At 41.9% G+C, this 24,436-nt stretch overlaps 1 protein-coding gene across 1 annotated transcript; it reads left to right on the top strand.

Moving 5' to 3' along the window:
* Positions 1 to 1,513: 1,513 nt before the first annotated feature.
* pdgfba (platelet-derived growth factor beta polypeptide a) lies at positions 1,514 to 23,700 on the top strand. The gene is made up of 7 exons (XM_033624948.2): positions 1,514 to 2,415; positions 13,045 to 13,147; positions 15,598 to 15,663; positions 15,811 to 16,007; positions 17,516 to 18,686; positions 21,441 to 21,576; positions 22,647 to 23,700. The coding sequence occupies exons 1-6, from the start codon at positions 2,344 to 2,346 to the stop codon at positions 21,566 to 21,568; spliced, it is 1,737 nt and encodes a 578-aa protein (XP_033480839.1). The 5' UTR covers positions 1,514 to 2,343; the 3' UTR covers positions 21,569 to 21,576; positions 22,647 to 23,700.
* The last annotated feature ends 736 nt before the right edge of the window (positions 23,701 to 24,436 follow it).

Genomic DNA, 24,436 nt, shown 5'->3' with positions numbered 1-24,436 from the left:
AAACTCCTTTGGTATTGTTTTTGTATAACACTCTAACCGTTTGATGTTTGAAGACAAATCATTTTTGTGTGTCACGTGCGGTGTTGACCCCGTTGGCACAATTGAAACAGCTGATTAGTCACTGAGTGTAGTAAAGCGATTTCGAAATGCCGTCCTGGGATTGTCCAAACTTTCTGGTCCTCTTTGTTTTGCTCTGTTTGCAAACCCCCACCCTCCAAGAACAATAATCCAAACAGATTACTACAAATGCTAGTGTTTTTTGTTTGTTTGTTTTTTTTCTTTTTTTTTGGAAAACCATTTTCCCAGGTCTGACTCATAATTTCAAAAAAAAAAAGAAGAAGCTGGAATTACTGATGATGTAATGCACTCTCTGCATTTTACATAAGAGGAGAGAAACAGACAAAGTGCTGTTTCACAACTACTATCATTGTGCTTTAAGAGGTCCTTAATATTCCTCCTAATATTATAATCCCAAAAAGATTGCTCTTTGGTTTCTGGTATATTCAACAGAGTATTTATAGAGACCTTATCCTAATGATGCTGTCTTTGATCCAAGCGTTAACGACAGGGTGGCTCACCGACTGCTCTTACACACAGACTCACAGAGAACACAACACCTCATTTCACTTGGGAGAAAAAATAATGAACCTTTCAATAGCTTTTCATTACATACATTTCACATTATTATCATGCAGATAGGGATTAATAATCCGTATTATGGCTCAAAGCTTTCCCTTTAAGAGCACCCATGGGCGCTCAGGTCTACTTGCTCCTAATAAGGAGGTGGTGAGCCCTGCCTTCAAGAGGAGAGGAACAGGGGCCCTGGTGCAAATTTGAGGACCAGAGTCAAGTCAGCCACATGTGAATTTACACTTCCGGTAAAGGGCTTTCAAAATTAAAGTTTTAATTACTTAAAAATCCACATTGTCAGTGTCTTTGTCATTACAGAAATATAAATTGAAAGTGATACCTGAGAAGCAGAAAGTGATAAATGAACGCTTTCTTTCTGGTTTCATTTCCATAATATCCATATTAATTCCAAGGCTTAAATTCTGAGTCATATCGTGAGGCTCTAATTCATGCCAAATGGCCCAGCCATAAAATATTCAAGATAAAATTTTAGAATATAGAATTCCTTTAGAATAAAGTTTTTATTTATTGTGGAGTTTGTTTTAATGTTGCATATGTTTGAATACATACCTTTTTTTGTCTTTTTACTTTTTTGTTTTGCATAAATCACTTGAAATTATGTCAATCTGGTGTAATTACAATACACGTTTCTCTCATCCTCTACAATCTTATTTTGTCATACACATTTAATTCGTTTGCTAGTGTAACAACCTAGTTACAGAACAACTTCCACGCACATCCCAGTCTCTTCTCTTATTTTGAAAGCAAAATCGCCCCGTTTCCGGTATGATTCGCCTTTTCTCTGTCTGGCTTGATGTTTGAAACTTCAGGAGGGAGGCCCTGTTTGTATGTGGAAAAGCTGCTCACCGCTCGAGACGCAACCAGAGAGAGCGCGAGGGGCGAGAGCAACCTGACCCAGCGGAGCCGGTGACACGGAGAAACACCGGGACAGGGAGCAGAGCCAGAGTGAGACATACACAGGGAGGAGCTATCGATAAGAGACACATTTAAATAAGACAGGTAGCACATTTGCAATCAAGTGCATCGCAAGTGAGAGTGAGAGTAATGTGACTTTTGCAGCGAAGCTGAATTACGCACAAGCGCGCCATTCCAAGGTGAACCAACTTTTACGCACGGACCTTTGGAGATGTTTCACTTGTGAGGAGAATGCTGCATTTTTGTCACTTCTAACGGCAATTTTGGAACAGCAGCTCGTGATCTGGTCTTTTTTGAGTGGAGTTTAGACCAGACACTGGATGCATCGAGCACTTTGGCACATTTTGACGAACCATTTTTAAAAATCACACATTTGGAGACATTCTTGGAATCATAGCAGGGGCTTACTGGGACTCTCTGTTACACTGCAGACTGTTATAGTAGGAACTGCGTGGCTGCAGCCTTCGTGTATTATAACACTCTGCATTACGCACCTGTCTGTCCCACACAGTACCCTTGACGTCTCCTTTTGAGAGTTTTCAAAACAGCGCTATGGACACAGTCAGACGTCTAGCCTGCGCGTGAGTCAGCGTGAGCAAACATTCGGACAAGCGGCGCTTGTAGGCAGTGACACATTTGGGGATATTTAACAGTGCGTGCTTTGCACAAGCGGCAAGCACACGACACCGGGACGAGGCTCGGTGCAGCCGGGGGATTGGACGCCGAGGTGCTAAATGCCCAGCCGGTCGCTTGCGGCTCCTCAGGCTGGGCGGCAACATGAGGTCCTGGGTCCTGCTGCTGCTGTTAGCTGCGCTCTCAGCGGCTCGTCTGCGGCTCAGCAGCGCTGAGGTAAGACCGGGAAGATGTGCTGGTAAAACATATGACCTCTAGTCGGTGAGGGGAAACTAACAGACATGGATTAGAAATTCATTTTTGCCAGTCAGTTAAATATTGATTTTTGGATAAAAGCATTATGATGTAGTGGTTAATGCAAATGTGGTGATCATTGTAAGGTAATTGATCACAATATTAATAGTTCAATATCAGAAAAAAAGCATGCTCTCTGACCTCTCTTACCTTATGTGATGGTCCATTTTGTCAGTTTTGATTTGCAGATATCTATGTCTGTCACTTCTATGATAATATATACTGAGCCTCCACTACATCCATGGTTAAGTTGGAGGAAAGATTTCAGTGTGTGTGAGACAAACTGAGAAGGAATACATGATCAGATCCTGATTTTGGACCATTTCATGTGTCCCTGTCTTAAATTCTGTGCCTAGATGCCTTCAATGAGCTTTTACTAAACTGGCAGAGATGAGTAGCTCCAAAAAAAAAAAAAACCCTCAGAAAGACTGATTTCCAAAGAACCTAACAAAAAAAGGTAGTAAGTTCATGTTCTGACTCAGATGTGTGACACAGGCACTGATCGCTACAGGACGAAGTGATTTGTCGACTGGTGAGAACTTCCTTCATTCTTAAGGAGCATTTGCCATATACTGTCCCCTGAGGTGATTCTACGAGCTGTGAGGTGGATATTTTGTGTAACAGTTTCACTAGAAGGCAAAAAACATGTGTGTGACAGCCCGTACATCAGTCTTTCCAGTTTTTCCTCTATGACTCTGCGGCTTGTACCGAATAAGGAATCTGTTTCTCTCTTTGCGGTTGCTTTTCATGTTTCATAATAGTGATTCCCCTCAAGTGTGACAAGAAAGAGTCATTCTGTCATAGGCCGAGGGAGAAAGAGAGGGTGAGGCAGGGCCTTGGCTGGTGGCCCAGCAGCAGGAGTTAACCTACAGTAACTCCTGCTGCTGCTGTTGGAATAGTGTCACTGCAGAAGACAACACCATGCTGAGGTCCTGTTGTCACTCCATTGAAATTATTCTCTGTGGGACGTATTCTTTCAGTGCTGTCTGGGCTGTTACCTTATTGTGCTCAGTGTTTCCATTCTGACACCTGTTTCTGAAGCTTGCAGCCAGCAAATAGAAGCAATATGGTTGAAAAGTCTGCACAGAACTCCAACAGAGCATCTTCTGTATGGCTAGAATTGGTCAAACTGTCTAACAGCGTTGTTTATTAATGTGTGTGAATGGTTTTGCAGCACTCATTCATCTGTCAGGTGGATACTTATCCACTTCAGAACCTCATCTTGGCAAGCAGAGCTAATGTAACACACAGTATTGTCTTTCTTTAAGACTAAAAGATGTAATTTTTTGATATATACCAATCCTGCTGTTCACACCTCAATTTGATCATCTCCAACCCTTGTCTACTAAAATCTAGCAGGCTGTCTCTCTTGTTAAGTTTCAGGAACAAATACTACACAGTTAGATACAGATCAACACTGTGTTATGGTTAAAAATGTAGACTTTTGTTAAGAGAAGGGTTATGATCCATGGTCTGTGGTGTCTTATGCTCTGTAAACCCACCCACTCCGACCTAAGACGTTTTGAGATGACATACCAACATGTTGCTTCTTTGGCTTCTGCTTCTTACTTGTGTTACTCACCACTTAAGTAGGAATCTCACAGCATCTCTTCCTCAAAGGATCAACCTCCTAAAGCTGGTGGAACCAGAGCTTTGAGAACTCTTTGACATTCACATGATAAGAGTTCACACGGTGCAAATATGATACTACAAACACTCTATGGTGCTCATCGAGCTGCAGAGGGCGGGAGCTCAGCTCCTTGCACGAGGGCACTGTGGTTGGAAACTGGCTGTCATTGGAGTTAAACCTGTGATCCTGCAGGATAATCACAGAAACTATTAGCATGCTCAGCTCAATGTGCACGGGGAGTTATGACATCTTTTGGACATCTGGCATATTTTTATAGTTAAAAGAACACTGACCCGCCATGTGACCTGAGTGAGTCCAACTGAGACTCGGTGACACGCTAATCCTCTTCTTGTCACAATGTTCAGTCCAGTGATGGAAAAAAGAGACATCTTAGTTCAGTCACATCTGTCTGTGGAAAAGACTTCAGTTTGCACAGTCTCACACACACACATGCACACACACGCACACAGATTATTCAGCAAAGTCACCGCAGGTTCACTGAGGTTGATGTAATAACTACATCCAGAAAACATTATCATAGTTTATGAGGGAAAAATCCATTTCTATTTATTGTGCAGCTGTTGTGTCAGCAAGCAATCCAATCAAACCTAACTGCTTACACAATCTGTTTACAGAAACACACACACAAGCATGACTACACACACACACACACACACACACACACACACACGCATACAGCTGATTGGTGGCTTTTGAACAGGTTGTAGTCTGACTATTGTCTCTGCAGGCGGGTTTGGATGATTCGCTGCTGCCCGGCTTGATCCATTTTACATAAGAACAACAACTAATCTGCCAGGGATTTCACAGACTTTGTGTAGCAGTGTGTGTATTTGTGTGTGTGCACACATCTGGGCGCATGGCCGGGTGTAGCTGCGCAAGTGATAGTGGACATATGTGCTTGTGTTTTTGTGTGTGTGCAGCGGGGGTGCTGTGCCTCTGTGCATGCGTGTGTCAGTGTGTGTCAGATAGAAAAGCGCAGTGGCACATAAGAGTATTTGTTTGTAAGCCTCATGTGGTGCAGTATTAGAGGAAAAATCTAGTCAGAGGCACCAGTGGACAGTTTCAAATGATATGAATAAAAATCATAAATGATAAAAGTCATGCAGATTTGTGGATCACAGTTACTTATTTTTAAAGAATAGAAAATAACTAAATCACTGGATGAAAAGGTTACAGATATGAAGTTTCAGGGCTGTGGAGAGAATGAGAAAACATGTAATCTGTGTCAGATACAACATTGCAGTGGTGAAATCAGGATAAATCAAAGATGAATGCACTGCCCGTGTTCATTTGTGTCTGTGTGTGCTTGCAATTCTTATTTTCTGTATCAACAAATAACAGTTACGATATTCTGCTGGAAGAATTGCAAATATACAATAAATTTAGAGCAGTGTTAATTAACCAGTGAGACAACACTCCGGGCTTAGTCAAACACTTCTGTGACTGGCTGCTGCTTCACAGTAAAAGTCTTCTAGTGATGCCTCCTTGCTTTCAAGCTCCCAGCAGCTGGAAGGCTTTTACTTTGAAGCAGCTGTCAGCTAGCCTGGGACGCTAACTTTGATAACAAATCAGTTTGAAAGATTGTACAGGAAGTCTAAAACAGTATAGAGAGGGTCTGAAGTACCTTCTGAATATTCCACCAACCAACCCAGAAGACCGCATAGCCTCTGAAGGACCCACAGGAGTGTTTTTAAAATGAGCGCACTTGCCAGTGGACGATAGAATAGCTCTTAAATGCCTGCTTGTGATTGCTGTTTTAAACACATAGATAACGTTGTGAAACAGTTCCAGCTGGGCCTCCACCCACATCTGGCATAAACTTGACTTATTCCGAGTACGGATACAGATAATTTAGTTGGTTGAACAGATACAGACACAGATACAGACAATGGTGTACTTGCCTATTCCTACACGTGACACATGTCAAGTGCCACATGTACGTCAACATACCATGTTACATTCATAAAATAACTAACTAACTTGTACTATGTCGCCTGACTTCCTCCTTTGCCCCCGTAATAATTATGCTGCCTTCAAATGGAACTTTTGAGCTCCACACGGGAAGCCGTGTACGCGATATGCTCAGCATTCAGGCGGTAAAAGTACTGCTGCTAGGCAACAACAACACGGACACTACTGTTGGCATCTAGAAGCCACCAAGGCTAACAATTTAGCAAGCTAGCAAGATGGTCACATGTTGCAGGAAATGCAAAAACATAATGACGGATGAAAAAGAGAGGAATATTAACATTTTCCTCTATCAAATTGCCAAGCAGTGTCGTTCATGGCCTTCACCACTTCTGAAAACGCCAACAAATTTGTCACAACTTGTGAACTCGGAGTTTTCAGAAAATTTCCACCCATGAGGTTATCAATATAACAAGATGGGAGTGTTCATATGGACTCTTCTCATGAAAATGATAAACACAACCCCATTTGAAGGCAGCATTATTACTGCCAGTAGAGATCAGCGCCTAACACAAAAACATAAATATGGATCCCAATTTCTATCTGTAAAAACCATGTGGTCATATTTTGGAGAAATTACAGTCTAAAATTTTCAGTATTCTTTCAGAACAATTCCTTGTGTTGCGTAGGGCTGGTTTGGTCTAAGAAATGTCAGAAATGAGTGTAAAATGGCCATCACGATTTCCTGAAAGCCAAGGTTATGTCATCAAATTGCTTGTTTTCCATTATTCCAAAGATATTTAGGTTATTATAAGAATAAAATAAGTAAATCATCACAGTTTAGAAGATGGAGTTGCAGGGAACATTCAGCATTTTTGCTATTTGACCAGTTGTTTCAGCTCTGGTGTTGCTGATCTGTGTCTGTGCTTATTGTGGAAATCCATATTGCCATTGTATACCTGAAGAGCTCCCTCGGGTTTTAGAGGCTTTTGGTGATCTTATGATGCACTGAGCGGGCAGAGGGGTTTACTGCCTTGCTTCAAGACTCCCAGTCTGCTCCTCTTCCTCCTCGATTATTTTCATCTCTTCTGTACTCCTCTTTCCACTTTTCTGCTCGTCTCCTCTGTTGTCTTTCCATCCATCATCTGTACCCTCATCTCTGCAGCCGGGTGGAATCTATCTGTTCTGCTGATGTGTGTGTGTGTGTGTGTGTGTATGTATGTGTGTGTGTGTGTGTGAGAGAGAGAGAGAGAGAGAGAGAGAGAGAGAGAGAGTGAGTACCCATTGAGCTCTGCGAGTCTGTCAAGTTTATGCGACAGTATGTTGGCCATGTGCCATATCTCTGATAAAAGAAGTGTGTTGTGACAGCGCGGTGTGATTGTGAGTCACTCGTCACACACTTGGATGCAGTGTTTTTCTGTGTTTCTGTTTACTTTTTCAAGTCTGCGTCTCTTGTTGATAGCATGTTTGTATATGTATGACTCTGTGTGTGTGTGTGTGTGTGTGTGTGTGTGTGCGTGCAGTCAGCTGGCCCCATAATTACATTCCATTACATTCACCTTTCTCCTCAAACATTCCGCACAATCTCTTTGCCTTCCAGGCTTCCTCCAAGGCCCCATGCTGTGTGTGTTTTTGCGTGAGTGTGTGACCTGCTTGTAGATCATGACATCCTACCAGATAGTCTTCTCGCCTCAAGAGCTTAGCTATGCACGCTCACGCAGTGTAAGATATGAAACATGCCAAACTTTCCATATTGAGCAGAGAAGGCATTTACAGGCTTCACGGAGACTAAAAACAACAAGAGAGACCTATTTTAGTGTGTGTGTGTGCGTGTGTGTGTTCGATGGCAATTGAGGAACTTGTGTCAGATTTATTCTGGGTAATTTAGCTCTTCTGCTCACACCACTATTATTAGGTTGTTGTCCAACTCTTGGCCTTTTTTAAAACCAGCAGGTTGTTGTTTTGAGGAACTATTTCCTGTCTGTGTGCTCCACTCTCTAATTTCTATGTGTGTGTGTGTGTGTGTGTGTGTGTGTGTGCGATTGGCACTGTCACTGTAATGATAGCATGTAACAGAGTGAAAACTGTCTCTGTGCGAGTGTGTGAGGCTCTCTGGACAAATTGGGCGGACAGTTAAGTGGTTAAGCATCTGTATGTGAACTGGAAAAGAGGGGGCGAGTGTGTGCGTGTGTGTGCGTGTGTGTGTGTTTGCTTAACTAGGTCAGCCAATGGCTCGTGAAAGTCATCCAGGTGTCCTGAGCCACCGCCGCCCACAAAGCAGACAGACAGAGAAAGGGAGGGAGAAGGCTCGATGAAAAATGAACGTGGAGGGAGACATAACATGAAAAAAACTTTTTCCAAATAACCTCTCTCAGAAAAAAACATCCAAAATATGAACAAAAATAAAATTAAACCTGCATATATATCAGTATCTTCCCCTTTAAAGAATGCACGTGCCATCTGTTTGATAGTATACTACAGGGTTTGACCACCAGTACTTTTATATTTGAAATATGTTACGGATGAAATCTTCTCCTTCTCTCAAAAAAATCAAAGGTACAGACACACAACACAATACACCATTAAAAACGTCCAATTTTACGATGTATATGACACAATAGTGCAAAAAGGCAGGTAGGAGCAACAAATACATCTTACAAGAATAGTCGTGTTCCCTGGTACAGTCATTCTGTGTTTATTGCCTGTATGACATGGGAAATAAAGGACCTCTTATATATGTTCCAACTGGCTGTACGGACCCATCTGAGTGGAAACACCAGAAATGAAGAAAAGAAAGAGTCAAAAGTCTTAATGCTTAGCAAAGCTGCAAAATCTAGTGTATCTATGAAAAGTTATGACATACTGTACATAAAGCATATTACATTTAAAATTGAAATTCATTTATTTACTATCCATACCCTGTTAAGGGTTGCGGGGGGTGCTGGAACCTATCCCAGCTGTCATTGGGAGAGAGGCGGATACACACTGGACAGGTTGCCAGACTATCACTACCAAGCACAACTGGAGATGGACTCACGAAGCAGACTCACAGACTCAGATGAAAGTTCAGGGTTCTTCATAAGGAAAAGATCGATACACAGGTTGTCAGTCACATGGGCAAAATGATCCAAAAAAGACAGGCAAAAAGCGTGGTCACAAGCAAAAACGGTCAAAAACACATACAGAGGGGACACTAGGGAAACGGTAAAACTCTTACTCAACTGTAAAGACGATCTGGCACCAAACGAGGGGAAGATACCGACTTAAATAAACTAAGACAAGGTAGACAATGCGCCACAGGTGAAACACATTAGGGCGGGAAACCTGACAGGACCTGGGATCTGAAACGAGATGAGACAATGAATGCATGTTCTCCCCGTGTCAGTGTGTTTTCTCTAGGTAACTTCACGGGTCTTGACAATCACAGGGCTGACACATAGAGACAGACAACCATTCACACTCACATTCACACCTACGGGCAATTTAGAGTCACCAGTTAACCTGCATGTCTTTGGACTGTGGGAGGAAGCCGGAGAAAACACAAGTTGACACTGGGAGAACATGCACAGGATGGCATCAGCCAGTCTGTGGGTTCAAACCTGGAACCCTCTTGCTGTGACGTGACCGCGCTAACCACCACTGTGCAGTATTTTATGCACTATCAAATTTAATACTACATAAAACACATAATTGACATATTTCCGTGTCATTTTCCAGATCTTTTTTTTTTTTCCCTCAGTTGATGTTTGACTAATGGTCTTTTAAATACTTCACTCGACTGGAGAATTAGCAGAGCATGGATTAAATGCAGGTGTTGCAGATCGGCCTTTTAATCTAATCTCTATCATTTAATACATTAACTAAGCTGTACTTGTATTGTATGTCCAATATAATCACCCTCATTCATATCTGGATTTTACCCCCTAAAAATAATAACATTAGCTTTAACAACGGGCTCCATAGAGTTCAGCTGAGGTTAACCGGCAGTGCAGCTCATTCTCATACTACCATTCTGGGTAAACAGTAACCACATTGTGTCTTATCAGGACAGGGTAAGTGCCTGCAGTAGAAACCTACTTTGAATCTCTCAGGAAAGGAGGTTGTGTTTGGGTTGACATTATAGATTTTGTGTTGCATCAGGTTGAAAAAAAAGTTTGACATTCAGTGAAACAAATCACACAGAGGTATCAGAAATCTTAATAAATGCAAAAAGTGCTCAGACTGTTGATGCTGCTGATAATTTTAATGGAAAGTCACGTCACTAATAGAGTTGGCACATATCAGTAATATTTTTCCATTAAAATCAATGGGAGCATCTACAGTGTGGGGACATTAGCATCCATGAATATCGTTAGCAAAACCCCAAGAGGAGAAATGGGAAAGTTCTGACAGATACTCTGATACCACAAAATGAAACTGTTAGGAAATTATTTTGCATTTAAATATATAAATCCTCTGACTAGCTGTTTGCTACATCAAGACTCGTTTAATCTCCGTCTTTGGGGGGTGAGCCCTGCGTACATCATTAGAGGCCCCGCGTGTTTACTTGTAACACACTGTAAACATGTTATATGCATAGTCATAAATTTTGTATCATGATAGAAGTGAGCAAATGAACACTTTTACTTTTCTCTCAAAGCATCTCTGAGAGTTATCCCAAAATATTTTCTCCTCGCATTCTTAACACACCCTAATTTGTTTTGGCATCTTTCTGGCATGTGACTGCATCAAGTGATATTCCAAGTACTCCGAGATAGTATCAACTTACAGCCAACCAAAGCAAAATGTGACACAGAACACTGAGTAATCTGCCTCTGATCTTGATAAAGAAACCACATGAGTCTTTCCCTAAATCCAACCACACTGGCTCCATAATGAATTACTGCCATGGCACTCATTAAAAGTTAATTAAATGTCACATCCCTTTTCTTTTATCGAGTGATAATTAAATGACTTAGATTACTTAGTGATATCGATGATTTCACAGTAAACGCAGTGCAACTTTCAATGAACAATCTCGACCAAATCTGGGTTTTAATACAAGATATTGATCTTTTCTCCATGTCTGGTGCTAAAGCGTTAAACTGAAATAACACTGAGAGAACGACTGTGCGAGACAGAGAAAGTGAGAGGCTAATTTGCCGTGTTACACCGGGAGCAACTGCGGTGTTTGTGGGTAAACAGACAGGGAGAGAGTGACAACAGCAGCAACAAACACCAATCACAACCATCATTTCCTCTGCAGGAGGAAGTGAAACTGGAGCAAGTGTTGACTGGAGATGGAGAAATGAGATATTATACATCAGCCCTGTTTCTCTGCGTCTCTCTCTCTGTTCACTAATCTCTTTTTCTCTCTCTTACACTTTTGCTTTTGATTTTTCAGAATCATAGAAAAACAGATCTTTACAAAAACTTTACAAAACAAGTTCTACAAAGATTTATAAAAATATCCTCCTGCTTATTTGACTATTAAGAGATATTTGCATATAACTCGATTCAGTGGCTGCCTTAGTGGTAAAAACAATGTGATGATGATGTTTACATGCACAAAATATTCAGGTTTTTGCCCCTGTGCCAAAGAAAGACATTCCTACTAAGCTGTTAACATGTCTAATAAGAATGAATATTTCACTAGTAATCCTGTTGAGATGCTAACATATCGATTATCATATGGAAAAGTGGAAGGGCTGGAGCTGCTCGTCCCATTTTGCTTCTTTCTTTCAAAATAGGATTTGTTCAGAGTTTTCAAGTGGCGGCGAACGCAGTCTCCCACTTTCAATTCCCTCAATCACCTTCTCGCAAACATCGGCATTGCGATATTTGTGCACATCCAAAAACCTGTTTGTGGCTGTAGTTCCTAGGCTACTTAGTTTGTGAGGTGTTTCGATTTTGACTCATGTTCCTGTTCCTTTTCCACAGCACTCATATGAGGAAGGGAAAAAGTTAAACGTGGTTTATTGAGAATACAAAAAAGAGTCCTTGCAAAATTGCATCTTGTATGGTCCACTATCGATTCAATGTCTTATTTCTATATTCTCACAAATTACTCGTTATTTCACTTCAACACTGTGTAACACGATCAAAAACTTATTACGATCCAAACCAACACAAACTTCACATCGTCTTTTATGCACAACGTTGTCCACAATCTCATTTTTGTCTGGTGTAAAATAACTTGTGCCTTTATTCTAACACATAAATAACGTAAACCTAAATTAACTGTAGCATAGTCCAGTAACATACACTGTTTAAGATATACAGAAACTGTTGCGTAATCTTCAGTTCCATCAGAACCTATATGATATGTTATATCAACCAGAAATGTGGGCTTTTATTTTAGGCATGCATCTCTACCCCAACCTTGTAACTACTGCCGAGTTGGTTTGTGTACAACATGCAGAGCTGACCAGGCTGTGTGCTGAAAACTGTGATTAAAAACCCCAACTGAGATGCATATTCCAAACATGCTACTGTATATACATGTCCAAAGAATGCTACTGAAATCTGGATGATCCTGGCACATCCCATATCTCAATTGGAATGACTATATTTGGAAAAGGCCTTATTCAGAGTATCCAAATGGAATATGCTGTGTCATGACTCGTGTCCAATTTGTTATATTTTCATATTCAGAATAATAATAGAAAATTAGTGTGCATGTAAATGTAATCATTATGATTTTATGGATTGATGGGGACCACCTAAATGCCTCATTAAACAACTGATGGTGCACAATAGATTTCAGAGTACTGAGGGCTTCAAAGCACGCTGTGCGTTGGTTGTGTTCTTGGGATTCAAGCAGGAAATGGTTGCCATTTTTTGGCTGCTCTGGACGAGTCCGTCCATTATGATGTATTTGTTCTAGAGACACAGCTATTGAATCTGTTCACTCTAATAACATCTCAAACTTTATTGGCATAGCTTGCAATAACAGTTGTTTTCAAGGTAAAGTTAAAAATGCATTACAACTGTTTGTGTGTGTGTCTGCACAGGGTGATGCGCTTCCTTCGTCGCTGGTCGACCTGGTGAGGAACTCTCCCATCTCCTCTGTGGACGACCTGAAGCTGCTGCTGCAGCAGGAGACCAATGCAATAGGTACTAATGACCACCACACACACACACACACACACACACACACACAACACGGACGTGGAGGAGGTAAGCATTTGGGTGTGTCTACAGAGGCCTGAAGAGATAGGAATGCAGTAAGGGAGAGCATCAGTGCACATGCCAGGCACCATGTTAAGGCAATATTTATCCAAGACAGCAGCAAGAATGATGAACCAGCTTGATGAGAGAGGGAGAGAGAGAGAGAGAGAGAGAGAGAGAGTGAGTGTGTGTGTGTGTGTGTGTATGTGTGTGTGTGTGTGTGTGTTGCTGTGACCTTGGTGTGTTTTGGACAAACCGAGACACAGACAGAGAGAAACTTCCAGCACAAGGTCACTGCATTGTTCTCTCGCTCTGGATTCCTCTCCATGTTGTGAAATATGGATGTGTGTGACAGAAAGAGACCACCAGCCCCTCACCCCCACCCCTCTACGCCTCCACCCCCCAAAACAGAGTCCAAACAAACAGAAACATGAAGCTAGGCGGGTGATTAAAAAATTCATTAATCTTATCCCTCTGAAGAACCAAGTCACACATACATATATTAATAGACAGCCCTTTGATCATTCCATGTGCATAAATAACACGCTGACATAACAGCGACCACAGAGAGGAACCAACAGAGGGAACGATCCTCAGAAACAGGGCACGAGGAAGTGACTCAAAGTGTGTGCTTTTATCCAGAAACTTTTTTTTTTTTTTTTGGTTTGATGATGCCTGTGAATTTCGAAGCTTTAGAAAGTCTCTCGCAGATTTGAATTGAGGCTGTAGATAAGCAGGTATTTTATGGATCTTTTTGTTTTAGTGTTCTGTTTGTGTCCAGATTTTGACACCATAAATGTTGTGTTTTTAGCCATGCTAGAAACACACATGTTGACGTTGGCATTTAAAGGTCCACTGTGTAAGATGTGGGGATTTAGTGGCATCTAGTGGTGAGGATTCCTCTCCAAAACAAACGGACCTGGTGATTTAAACCAATAAAAATACTGAGTAAAGTGGTATCATGTTACAAATCAGTGTTTCTCCGATGCTGTTTGGCATGTTGGAGAAAGACCCCTAACCGAGCACCTGCAAATGTATGATCTGTGCTCACCTTTTTTCTCCTATAACTTAAGTTCCAGATATTTATGAGGCTTTTACTGGGAGCTGAATTATCTGCAGAGGTCTCTTCCTTTCCAAGAATGTACTGTACCCAGTGATTTAAATTAGTAAAAACACCGAATAAAGTGGTTTCACATTTAAAAAAATGGTGTTTTTCCAATGCTATTGGTGGTAGGGCCTGCTAACTATAATAGTCTACTGGAAAACGTGAATGGCCCTATGTAGAGCTAGTGTTTGGCTTGTCCATTCTGGGCTACTGTAGAAACACGGTAGTGCAACTGGGCAATCTCTGTAGATGAGGACCTGCTTCCTATGTAAATATAAACAGCTCATTCTAAGGTAACAAAAACACAACAGTTCCTATTTATAGCTGATTACACACTAAAGAAAACACACTCATTATATCATATTCCATTTCTGCCAATATATCTCCCGAAATCCTACACACTGGACCTTTAACTCAAAGCACACATGAGCCTAAGTGCAGCCTTGGAGAGCTGCTAGCATGGCAGTCTCTCTTCAATTAGTAGTTTCTTCTTTTTGAGGTACGCTAAGTTTTTCCTGTGTTTTATCACCATGCAAACAAAAACGTGACCGTGCAAACTTAAAGCACACCATGAAAAGATATGATTTACTGTGAGTTGCAGTTACATCACAATTGTTATTTGCTGGCTGGCTTTAACAGAATCAAATGGGTCACATGTTAATATATGAAAGAGGAAGAAAGGATCAAGTCTTACAAAACATTCAGAAACAGATAAATACACAGATAAAATTAGAAAGTAGCTTCTGAGAACAACAAGAAAATGTTCTCTCTCTGCACCAGGCAGTTAATTAGGGCTAACAGGCAACACTTTGTGCATCTTGTACACACTCACACACACACAGTGACTAAAAGCAATCCACACCAGGGATATAATTAGGACTAAGGGGCAACAGTATGAAATAACGACATATGTAAGAGGGCAAACACACACTCACAGATCTGCACACGAGCTATATTTAACAACTCCTATCTCTCCTCAACAGTATTCTTGACAGCGTGGGGACAAATTGTGGCAGAAAATAGCCTAATTGTTTTACCGGGAGGAGAAAAAATGGCTTCCTTTGTGCAGTGAACAATGAGCTTTGCTAAAAACTGCCCTAACGGCCTCACATGCTTTCAGATTTCTGTCGTCGCTTGTGAAAGTGGTGCTTGAATGTTGCCTTGTTTTCAGATAAAAGTTGGAAGGTATTAAGTTGACTTTATTAACTCTTTGTTTGTGTTTTTGTCTCACTCTCTCCTCTCTTACCTCTCCCACTTCTAATCTCCCCTCCTCCCCCGTCTTTTCGTGCAGAAGAGGAAGAAGACGAGCATGATTTTCTCACAAACCACACCCATGGCCGATATACTAGAAGTCTTGGTAGGTTTCCGCATCTATTTGTGTCCCTTCCTGTGTCTTTTTCTGTTCGTCTGCTTCTGCCATCTGTCTCTCAACACTTCTCATGCTATTTCTACCAAAAATCCCTCTCTTATTCTCTTCCTTCTCCCTCCTCTTTTACCCTATCAGTGGAGGCGCAGCCGGCCCAGCAGGCGGCGTGTAAAGTTCGGACAGAGGTGATGGAGGTGACGAGGTCCATGCTGGACCGCCGTAATGCCAACTTCCTGTTATGGCCACCCTGCGTGGAGGTGCAGCGATGTTCGGGCTGCTGCAACACCAGGATGCTGCAGTGTGTTCCTATTCTTACCTCCAGCAGATACCTGCAGGTACACAGTTCACACAGATGCCATGAAAAAGCTTTAGAGGTGCTGTTACCATTGTTACCATTAGACAGAGCTGGGTAAGCTGTTTCCCTGTGTTTCTAGTCTTAATGCTAAGCTAACAGGCTAATGGCTTAAGCTACATATTTACCATACAGATATGAGAATAGAAAATGTTGTCATCGTGCATTTTAGGAAGACATCAAGTGTGCATTTCCCAGTACATTTTTAACATTTTATGATAACGACCATTACAAACTGGTTAATTGATAGTTAATTAAACTTCAGTTAAAGAAGTATTTCTATGCAGTCTATGCAGAAGAAAGATGCAAATACTTTTGAAATAGGCAACACAGTAACATAATATTGGTTCATGTGATCAACACTGCTTAGTGTTACCCTTGAATCTCAGTTTTTTCAGCCTCTGCTTGTACGGAGGAACCAGTACGGTGCCCATTTCTTCACAAATTCTCATATTACAGCCAAACAGTGCACTACAATATGTCACTAAAGACATTTTTATACAAAAATGCAGAAGTACAACCTCTCGTTTGAGCAGCAGTCCCATGGATGTATAAAGAGACCTGGATACAGCGTTGGAGACGGGGTCCTGTTAATTCCTATAAAGTTTATCAGGGGCACATGAAGCCAAAAACGTTTAACTACCACATATTAAATTACCTGGATGATCGGCACTGCTTCTACTCTTCTCTTCTAGACTTTTTAAAAGTTATCAGACCAAATGGATCAAATCCTGATAGTGAAACACATCATTTTATGGAGGTTGTGACACTCAAAAAAATGTATCGGCTGATTTAGACGTCTTTTTCCCAATGAAAGTCCATGGGGAAAAGTCTTTTTGGGCCCAGTTAATAACAATTAACTGAAGTTTAATTAACCATAAATTCACCATATTTTAATGATAGTATTATAAAAGGTAAAAGGGTAGTTGTTCTACAGGTATGAAGTGTTTTATTTAATATAACGCATAACAGAAACCCAGTAAATCATGATAGTGATTTTGATTGTCAGGTCACATCAACAGTAATAAGCCCTGTGTTGTCATTTTAATACCATTGCATCAAGGGATGATTTGCACACTTGGGTAGACACTGCAACATAATAAGCAGAACCTAATTCTATATATGTATACACATGATGTTGCTTTGAGAACGAGTAATCAAACACTGCTTTGTTCAGCAAATTATACAGCAGAGGTCTTGGCACAAAGCCGTCAAATTTCATGGAATTGTTAGCTTGTCTGGAAACGTCTTCAACCAGTCGTATTACTTGGCTGCTTGTTGCAACAGGCGTCACTGCACATGCACAGCCACAGTATGTTTGTTTAAATGAAAGAAGCTGATTGAAGAAATTGATTTGTAGGAGTATGCATAGTTTCTGTGGGATTTTTTTTTTCCTATCATGTCTGGACCCAAAACTACATCAGTGATTCAAACTTTATGTGGATCAGATTTTGTGTGCTAAGGTTTTTGATTTTTCTTCTTCTTTTCCAGGTGATAAAGATCCAGTATATAAACAGGAAGGCTCACTATGACAAAGCCATCATCTCAGTGGAAGACCACGTCAGCTGCAGGTGCCAACCTTCCACATCTTCCTCGTCCTCTTCGTCCTCCTCTTCCTCCTTGACTGTTCCCATCCCTCGCTCCGCCACTCAAAGCAACCCCAACCCTCCTCCACCACAGCAGCAGCCTCCCCCATCTTCCCACCTTCCGCTGCCCCACCCCCGCACCGTCCACCCTGCTCCACCAAAGACTCATGCTTCCAAGGCCGACCTCCATCGCCACGACGACCTGAAGCATAACCAGCAGCACTACCACCCTGAGGAGCGTGAGCCAGTGGCGAGGCAGTGGCAGCAGGGCAGCTACACCCAGCTGGTGCACTGGACGCAGCCCAGGGTGCACCAGGCGCCCACGCACATGCAGCCGGGGGCACACCAGCCGATTGCTGGGGTGCTCGGGTCGGTCAGCAGCTGGCCATCTGAAGCGAGGGCAGAGCATAGCATCATGGGAAGTACACCGCAGGTTGGGCATGGGAGCGGGTACGACGGGAGCAGGGAGGAAGGGGGCGTGCATGTAACAAAGAGCGGTGGGGAGGTGCATCATCCAGATCACATGCAGAGGCAGCAACAGTTGTTACAGCATCAGCAAAGACAGCAGTTTCAGCAGCAGTATCAGTATCATCATCAGCCGCATTATCCACAGCAGTTCAACCACAGAGGAGCTGAAGACCAAGAGCTGAGGACACAATATCGACTCAACACTCCCCAATCGGACAGCGCCTCTCCACCTGACAGCCCAACACAGCCACCCCAGTTAGAACAACCCCCCACCCCTCTTCTGACCACCATTCAGAAAGACTCAGTGACCAGCCAAAAAATTACAGAGGTCACAAATCACAAACAGACTGAGGCTGTAACAACCAGTCATAAAGAAGGGAAGGAGAGGGAGGAGAGTGGGTCGGCCAATAGTGGAGACTCTGGCGGGGCCGAGCTGGCCAATCAAGGGAATGAAAAAGACTCAAAACTGACCAGCACGGTCAGTCATTTAACAGAGGAGGAGAGGAGACAGAAAGTTCTGGAGATGGTACAGAGGGAACCGGATCCACAGACTCATCTTCATCCGCATCATCCTCAGCAAAGACCAAAGCCGACATCATTTAAAACAGGTACGGCTAAGCTGTGTGAGAATGGAAGTTTGTGTGGATGAAAGTTGGTTTTAAAGGTCACTGGTTATATTTGCCAAATGTATTTTTTCATCAGGTGATCCAAAAAATAAAGATTGGACCTTCAGGTTGTGAGAGAAGCAGTGCAGTATTTAGTATAATAGGTGAAAATTAAGGCAGCAGAGGTTGAGATATCCTGACTTGTAGTCCCTATAGGCCAAGATCCACTGGATCCTACATTGCCCATAATGAAAATCAGTTAGACCCTCCCTGACAGCAAAAAAATGAAGACCACAATTGAAAAAAAGAGACTCAGAGTGTACCACATTTGTAAAATTGTCATTTTTGCAGCTGTGACGCCTATACTGATTAAGGGTGCTTCGAGACCTAGAGTTGTTTTGCTTTGGTCTGAATCAGGGACTAATTTTGTTACGAAGTTGCATAATTGCCTAGAGTTGGTTCGTGTTCTCAAGGCAACATTTACAAGCAGACCAGATCAATGCTTTGCATGAGAAAGCTGCTCTCGATTGGTCAGAATTTCCACGTGGGAAAAATCCAGGAAGTAAACCAAATGTTGAAGAAGAGTACACTTGCAAGATAAATGTGACACTTTCTAATGTCACAATGGAGGGACAACTACGCAGGTTGATTTTAGCGCTGCTCATCGTGGACTATATTGCTGTCATTGTTCATTTTAGTCAAACCATACAGTTTGAAAACGAGGCACAGCTCCAACTAGAAAATATGTGCATATTAAGGCAGTACAGGAGGAGGTGCACATTAATAATCCTCCAGGACTGTAACATGCTCATGTTTAACCCAAACAATGTGTCATGTGACTGCAGTTGGTTCGGACCGAGGTCGGAACATGTTCTCGCCACAAATGAACCGCACCAGAGTTTGTTTGTAACCGAGACCACCTCTTCAAGAAGGTCTCGGTTCGGTTGTTTTGGTGCACACCTGAGTGTGATTGCTGTGTTCACACCTGGCCAAATGAGCCACAGTCAGGGGGCAACAAACTTGAGTTTGATTGAACCAAACCGAACAAGGTAGGTGTGAAAGCACCCTAAGAGTAAAGGATGAATTGTCATTTTGCTCAGTCCAGTCAAATCTGATTAAGGGTCATCAACAGATTTCCAAACAGTAGCGACAGCTGCATAATTAATCAAAATATTGTCAAAGCCACCATATGGGTAAGTGCAATAAATCCAATGCAGTTTTTTTGATAAAGGTAAGCTGTGTCACAACATACCACTATAAATGAAGTACTGTGGTGCTACACACATGTCCCGGCCTACAAATCATATTTTAGATGTAAGGTAACCTGTTTGTTTGGTATAGACCACAAAAAAACACTCATTTTTATATTTTTTTCCAAGTGAAAATGAAATGCAATATCTGTCAAAATCATCGCAGTATGATTTTTTGCATATATCGTACAGCTCTATTTTAAACTTCATGTCCCAAGTTAACAAAACATCTCAACAAAGGCTTTATATCACAAATATGATGTCCCAAGCCCAATCTGAGATGACTCTGATGACATAACTATGACATCATCAGGATCGTTTCCTCAAACTAAAGAGAGCTCCTTTCAGATGCACAGAATACATTATGCAACTGCTCTCATAAATAGGACCCTTCATTACAAGTGGCCCTTTAAAAGTACTAGCAGGAAGACCACTTTGTTTTCACAGAGCACAACTGTCTCTCCAAGATTAGAAAAAGTTTGTGCAGCACTGGATGCACGACACGGACACGCAGAGTGGCGGACTTGTATTACGATCGCTGCCCTTGTCAAATTTAATGCAAGTCAGACAGAAGAGTAACCACCTCCTCTACAGCTACGCTCCAGCAGTCACGTGTGTATTGTTAGAGCATCTCTCATAATTTTAGCTTTTTATGTATGAGAGAATCAGTGGGAGAGTTTCCCATGCAGGAAGCAGCCCCACTGTGCATGTATGACTAAACATCATGGCCACATGTGTCCTGCTATTCTTCCTCGACCCCCCGAGAGCTCTGTAGTGAGAGAGCGTGACTTCCCACTGTTTCATGTTTGACTTAAACCTGCAGGCAGTCACAGGCTTTGTTACGCAGACTTCAAGGTTATCAGCTGACCTTCGGAGTGCAGTTAGAGCCACTACAGGAGCTACGCCCCTGTGTTTATTCTTCACAGTACTACACACTGCTGTTGATGATATCAACTGTTGTTCATGTGATGCATTTGTAACTTGGTTCCTTTTTTTAAATTCATTTTATGTTATTATGCATTTTTCTGTTAGTTATTTTTGTTTTTTTCTCCTCTGTGTGTTTGTTTATGGTCCTCCAGTGACAGTATCGAGTTCTCATATCTAAATGACAAAGACACAGCAGCATTACTTGTTCAACCATGTTTGGCCTAAAGTACTTGATTAAGTAAAGATTGCCTTCATGATAAAACCAGTATTAACAGTAGCTACTCAGTGGGCCACAGAACTAAGCCCCCAGGTCAAAGTCAGATGCTTGGCGTCACACTTCCTCCTGCTTTGCTGTTTTTTTATGAGCCGTTCGTACAAATGACCAGTTTTGTGAGCTTCCTGAGGACAGTCGTATTATTCATTTGCTAATCTTTGTCACACATGACATTCTTAACACTTATCAGATTCCGGTGCTCCTTTGGGAAAGATGTGAGCTGCGTTTTAAGTTCCTCAAAAAAAAAAGACTCACTGTTAACTTTTGTATTGACAGTGTCCTCTGCCTTATTTTTGTTTCTTTCAGCCCTCTCCACGGTGGCTCCCATCCCGCCCGCACCCCGTCGGGCCCCGTTCCGTCCAGCCTCTCCTCGCCGCAGGAGGAAACACCGCAAACGCATCAGCAAAGCAGCCATCAGAGCCATGATCATGTAGAGCTGCAGGTAAGAGATTGGGCCTGAGAGATGGAGGGAGGAGTGATGATCCATATCTTGTAACCTGAGGCAGGATGGGGCATAATGAGAGAAAACAATGAGCATAGCGTTAGTTCAGGCAGGACACGATGTGAAACTCAGCTCTTGTCCCAGCTACATCAGCTGATCTCAAACAGCCCAATCAACTGATGGAGCAGCTGATTGATGGAAGGGAGTCAGCTGATAGATCACGTGATTCCTTTCTATGCAACCCATTGGCAGATCTCATTCAGGGCGTCCTATTTAAACTGCTCTGGCCTGCCTACTGTTGCTGCTTCCTCTGCAAGCTGCTTTGCAACCCACCTCCACCCCAGCTCCTCCTTTTCGATCTGACTTATCAGTGTCATTTCTGTTTGTGATTGATGCTTGCCCTGTTCTGTTCCTGGGGGGGTCTTTACTGCTGCTCTCCCTGCCTTAGGCTTTCCATGTAGGCGCATGGAAGGGCAGGGAGGTTTGCTCTCTGCCTCAGGCTTTCCTTGTTTGCACGTGGAAAGGCAGTGAAGTGTGCTCTCTCTGACTTAAAGCTTTCCGTGTAGGCTTTCTGCGTAGGCCCGAAGAAAGGCAGAGAGGCCCCAGAACAGAGCCATACTGCCAAATATAATACTGCAAATAGAAATGAAGTTGGGGACTTGGGATTATCGTCAGAGTCATTTGTGCCATCAGTCATCTGATTCCTATAGCATATAACCTGACCTCTGACCTTATTGGAGTACAGAGAAAAATGTAATTATTTATCATGAGTGAGACAGAAATCCCTTTTAAAAAATATATTTTTACTGTTATTTAAAATATTTACCTCGAAAATGGAATAGCAAACTAAGTCTGCGATTCACAAACTTTTTTTTACCACTTTACCAACAAACAATCATCATTTGCACAGAAGCATGGAGGTGAAATGAAAAATATATGTACAGAATTTGTGTTTGTGGAGGGAGAGTACCACCAGTGACAACAGTCATTTGTGACAAAGTAAGACGAATTTATTTATGAATGTATAAATTAATTGAAAATAACCTTATTATTTTCTCTTTTTCTGACAGGAAATGGTAAAGCTAACCAAAAGCCAGACACATTGCACCAAAGGAATAAGGAGAGACAAGAAACATGGGCTTCTTGAATGTGGGATGATTGACTCTGTGAACGGATGCTGAGAAATCAACAGAGGTGATGGGACAGCTTTAAAGAAAGTCACCTTTCCTGCTCCAGAGCTGCCGCAGGGCGTCCAGCTTCATGGATATAATAAAAGTGCAATCTTATGAACTCTTTGGAATGGAGGATATCTGTCACACTAAACACTGGATTTCATTTGTTTGAACAAACATTAACCTGGATCGATGGAAGCTTATCAGACGCCCAAAGCTAGACTGGTGGTCTCTTCTTGCAGTTGGCAGCCATTGATTGGCCGCTTAAACACTTTTGACTTTGAGCTCAACTACTGATTGGCCCACAAATGAAGAACTGGACTATGACTTGGACTCAGAAGTCGTAATTAGGGGCTAAATGTGGAGCTCAAGACGAAACTGGAGACGTGGAGAACTGGATTTCTACACATGGGACGATAACTGGAAACTGGAGAGTGCAGCTCAGGCCTCAATGCCAAACATTACTGTTATCCTACGATGTCTGAATCTAACTTAATCTAACACTGGAGTAGCCATACACTGATCATACTACATTTACTAGAGAAGTGCTCGACCGTGTACTGTAGCTTAATGTACTGGAAAATATCGATAACATGCTCATTTTGTACTACTGCCAGATCAAAATGGAATAACAACCGAATGCCTGCCTAGATAACATGCTATGAATATCCACATTAAAGCAAGTCTTAAAGACCTGGCTTTTAGAGATCGCTGTGAGCCAGCTATAGCCAACACTGTATGTATAAATGCTTTTAGAAAAATGATTCGGGGGGAAAAAAAAGAAAAACTTTATTTCTTAACTTATTTAAAAAAAGGAGGATATGAAGTCCTCCAGTTCTCAAGTGTAATTATTGTTGCAGACATGTTTCAGATTATAATTATTGGTTGTACAACTGTTGCTGTTATGAATGTTATTTTTAATAAAAAAATAAAAATGTTCAACAAATATAAAGTTTGTGTGTCCACCTGTTTCAGATGATGTGTACATGTTTGCATGCACATGGATGTCTGTGTGATTAAAGGTCCAGTGTGAAAGATTTTGGGGGATTTAGTGGAATCTAGTGGTAAGGACTGCAGAGTGCAACCAAATGAAACGTCTCTTGGTTAGAATTCACATTACAAATCAGTGCTTCTCTGATGCTGCTTGGGACATCGAAGGTGGCCAACTAGCCTAGCACATGCTAATATGTGGTCACATTTTTTCTTAATAACTTAAGATCTAGATGTTCAGGAAGTGTTTACTGGGAGCCAAATTAGCGGTTGGTCTCTGTTGCTTGGCATGCTGGAGAAGGGCTGCTAGCCTTGCCCATGCTATTGTATGCTGACCTTACTTATGATTAAAACGTTCAAAAGTTTTTACGGCAGAGGTCTGGTAAAAACACTGATTAAAGCAGTTTCTCGTTAAAATTATCAAAAATATCAATACTCTCCTCTCAGAGTAACTTTTAACAATGATAGCCAATGTAAAAACGCTAAACAAGAAGTGCCCTATTTAGAGCCAGCGTTCAATTTGTCCGTTCTGGCGGTGCAACATGGCGCTGTCCGTAGATGAGGACCCACTCCCTATGTAGATAAACAACCCATTCTAAGGTAACAACAACCCAACACGTCTAATTTTTCACACAATTTCATGGAAAAATATGTGTGTGTTTTTTGTGCTGATCGTTGCAGAGGGGCTTGTAACTAGA

This window comes from Epinephelus lanceolatus, chromosome 3 (assembly GCF_041903045.1).
Source record: "Epinephelus lanceolatus isolate andai-2023 chromosome 3, ASM4190304v1, whole genome shotgun sequence".
NCBI lineage: Eukaryota > Metazoa > Chordata > Actinopteri > Perciformes > Serranidae > Epinephelus > Epinephelus lanceolatus.
This window is presented reverse-complemented; position numbering and strand designations above follow the sequence as displayed.

Coding starts and splice junctions, on each gene's coding strand:
- pdgfba (XM_033624948.2), top strand. CDS start 2,344: ATGAGGTCCTGGGTCCTGCTGCTGCTGTTAGCTGCGCTCTCAGCGGCT. Junction 13,148..15,597: donor GCAGGAGACCAATGCAATAG/GTACTAATGACC, acceptor CTTTTCGTGCAG/AAGAGGAAGAAGACGAGCAT. Junction 16,008..17,515: donor CCTCCAGCAGATACCTGCAG/GTACACAGTTCA, acceptor CTTCTTTTCCAG/GTGATAAAGATCCAGTATAT.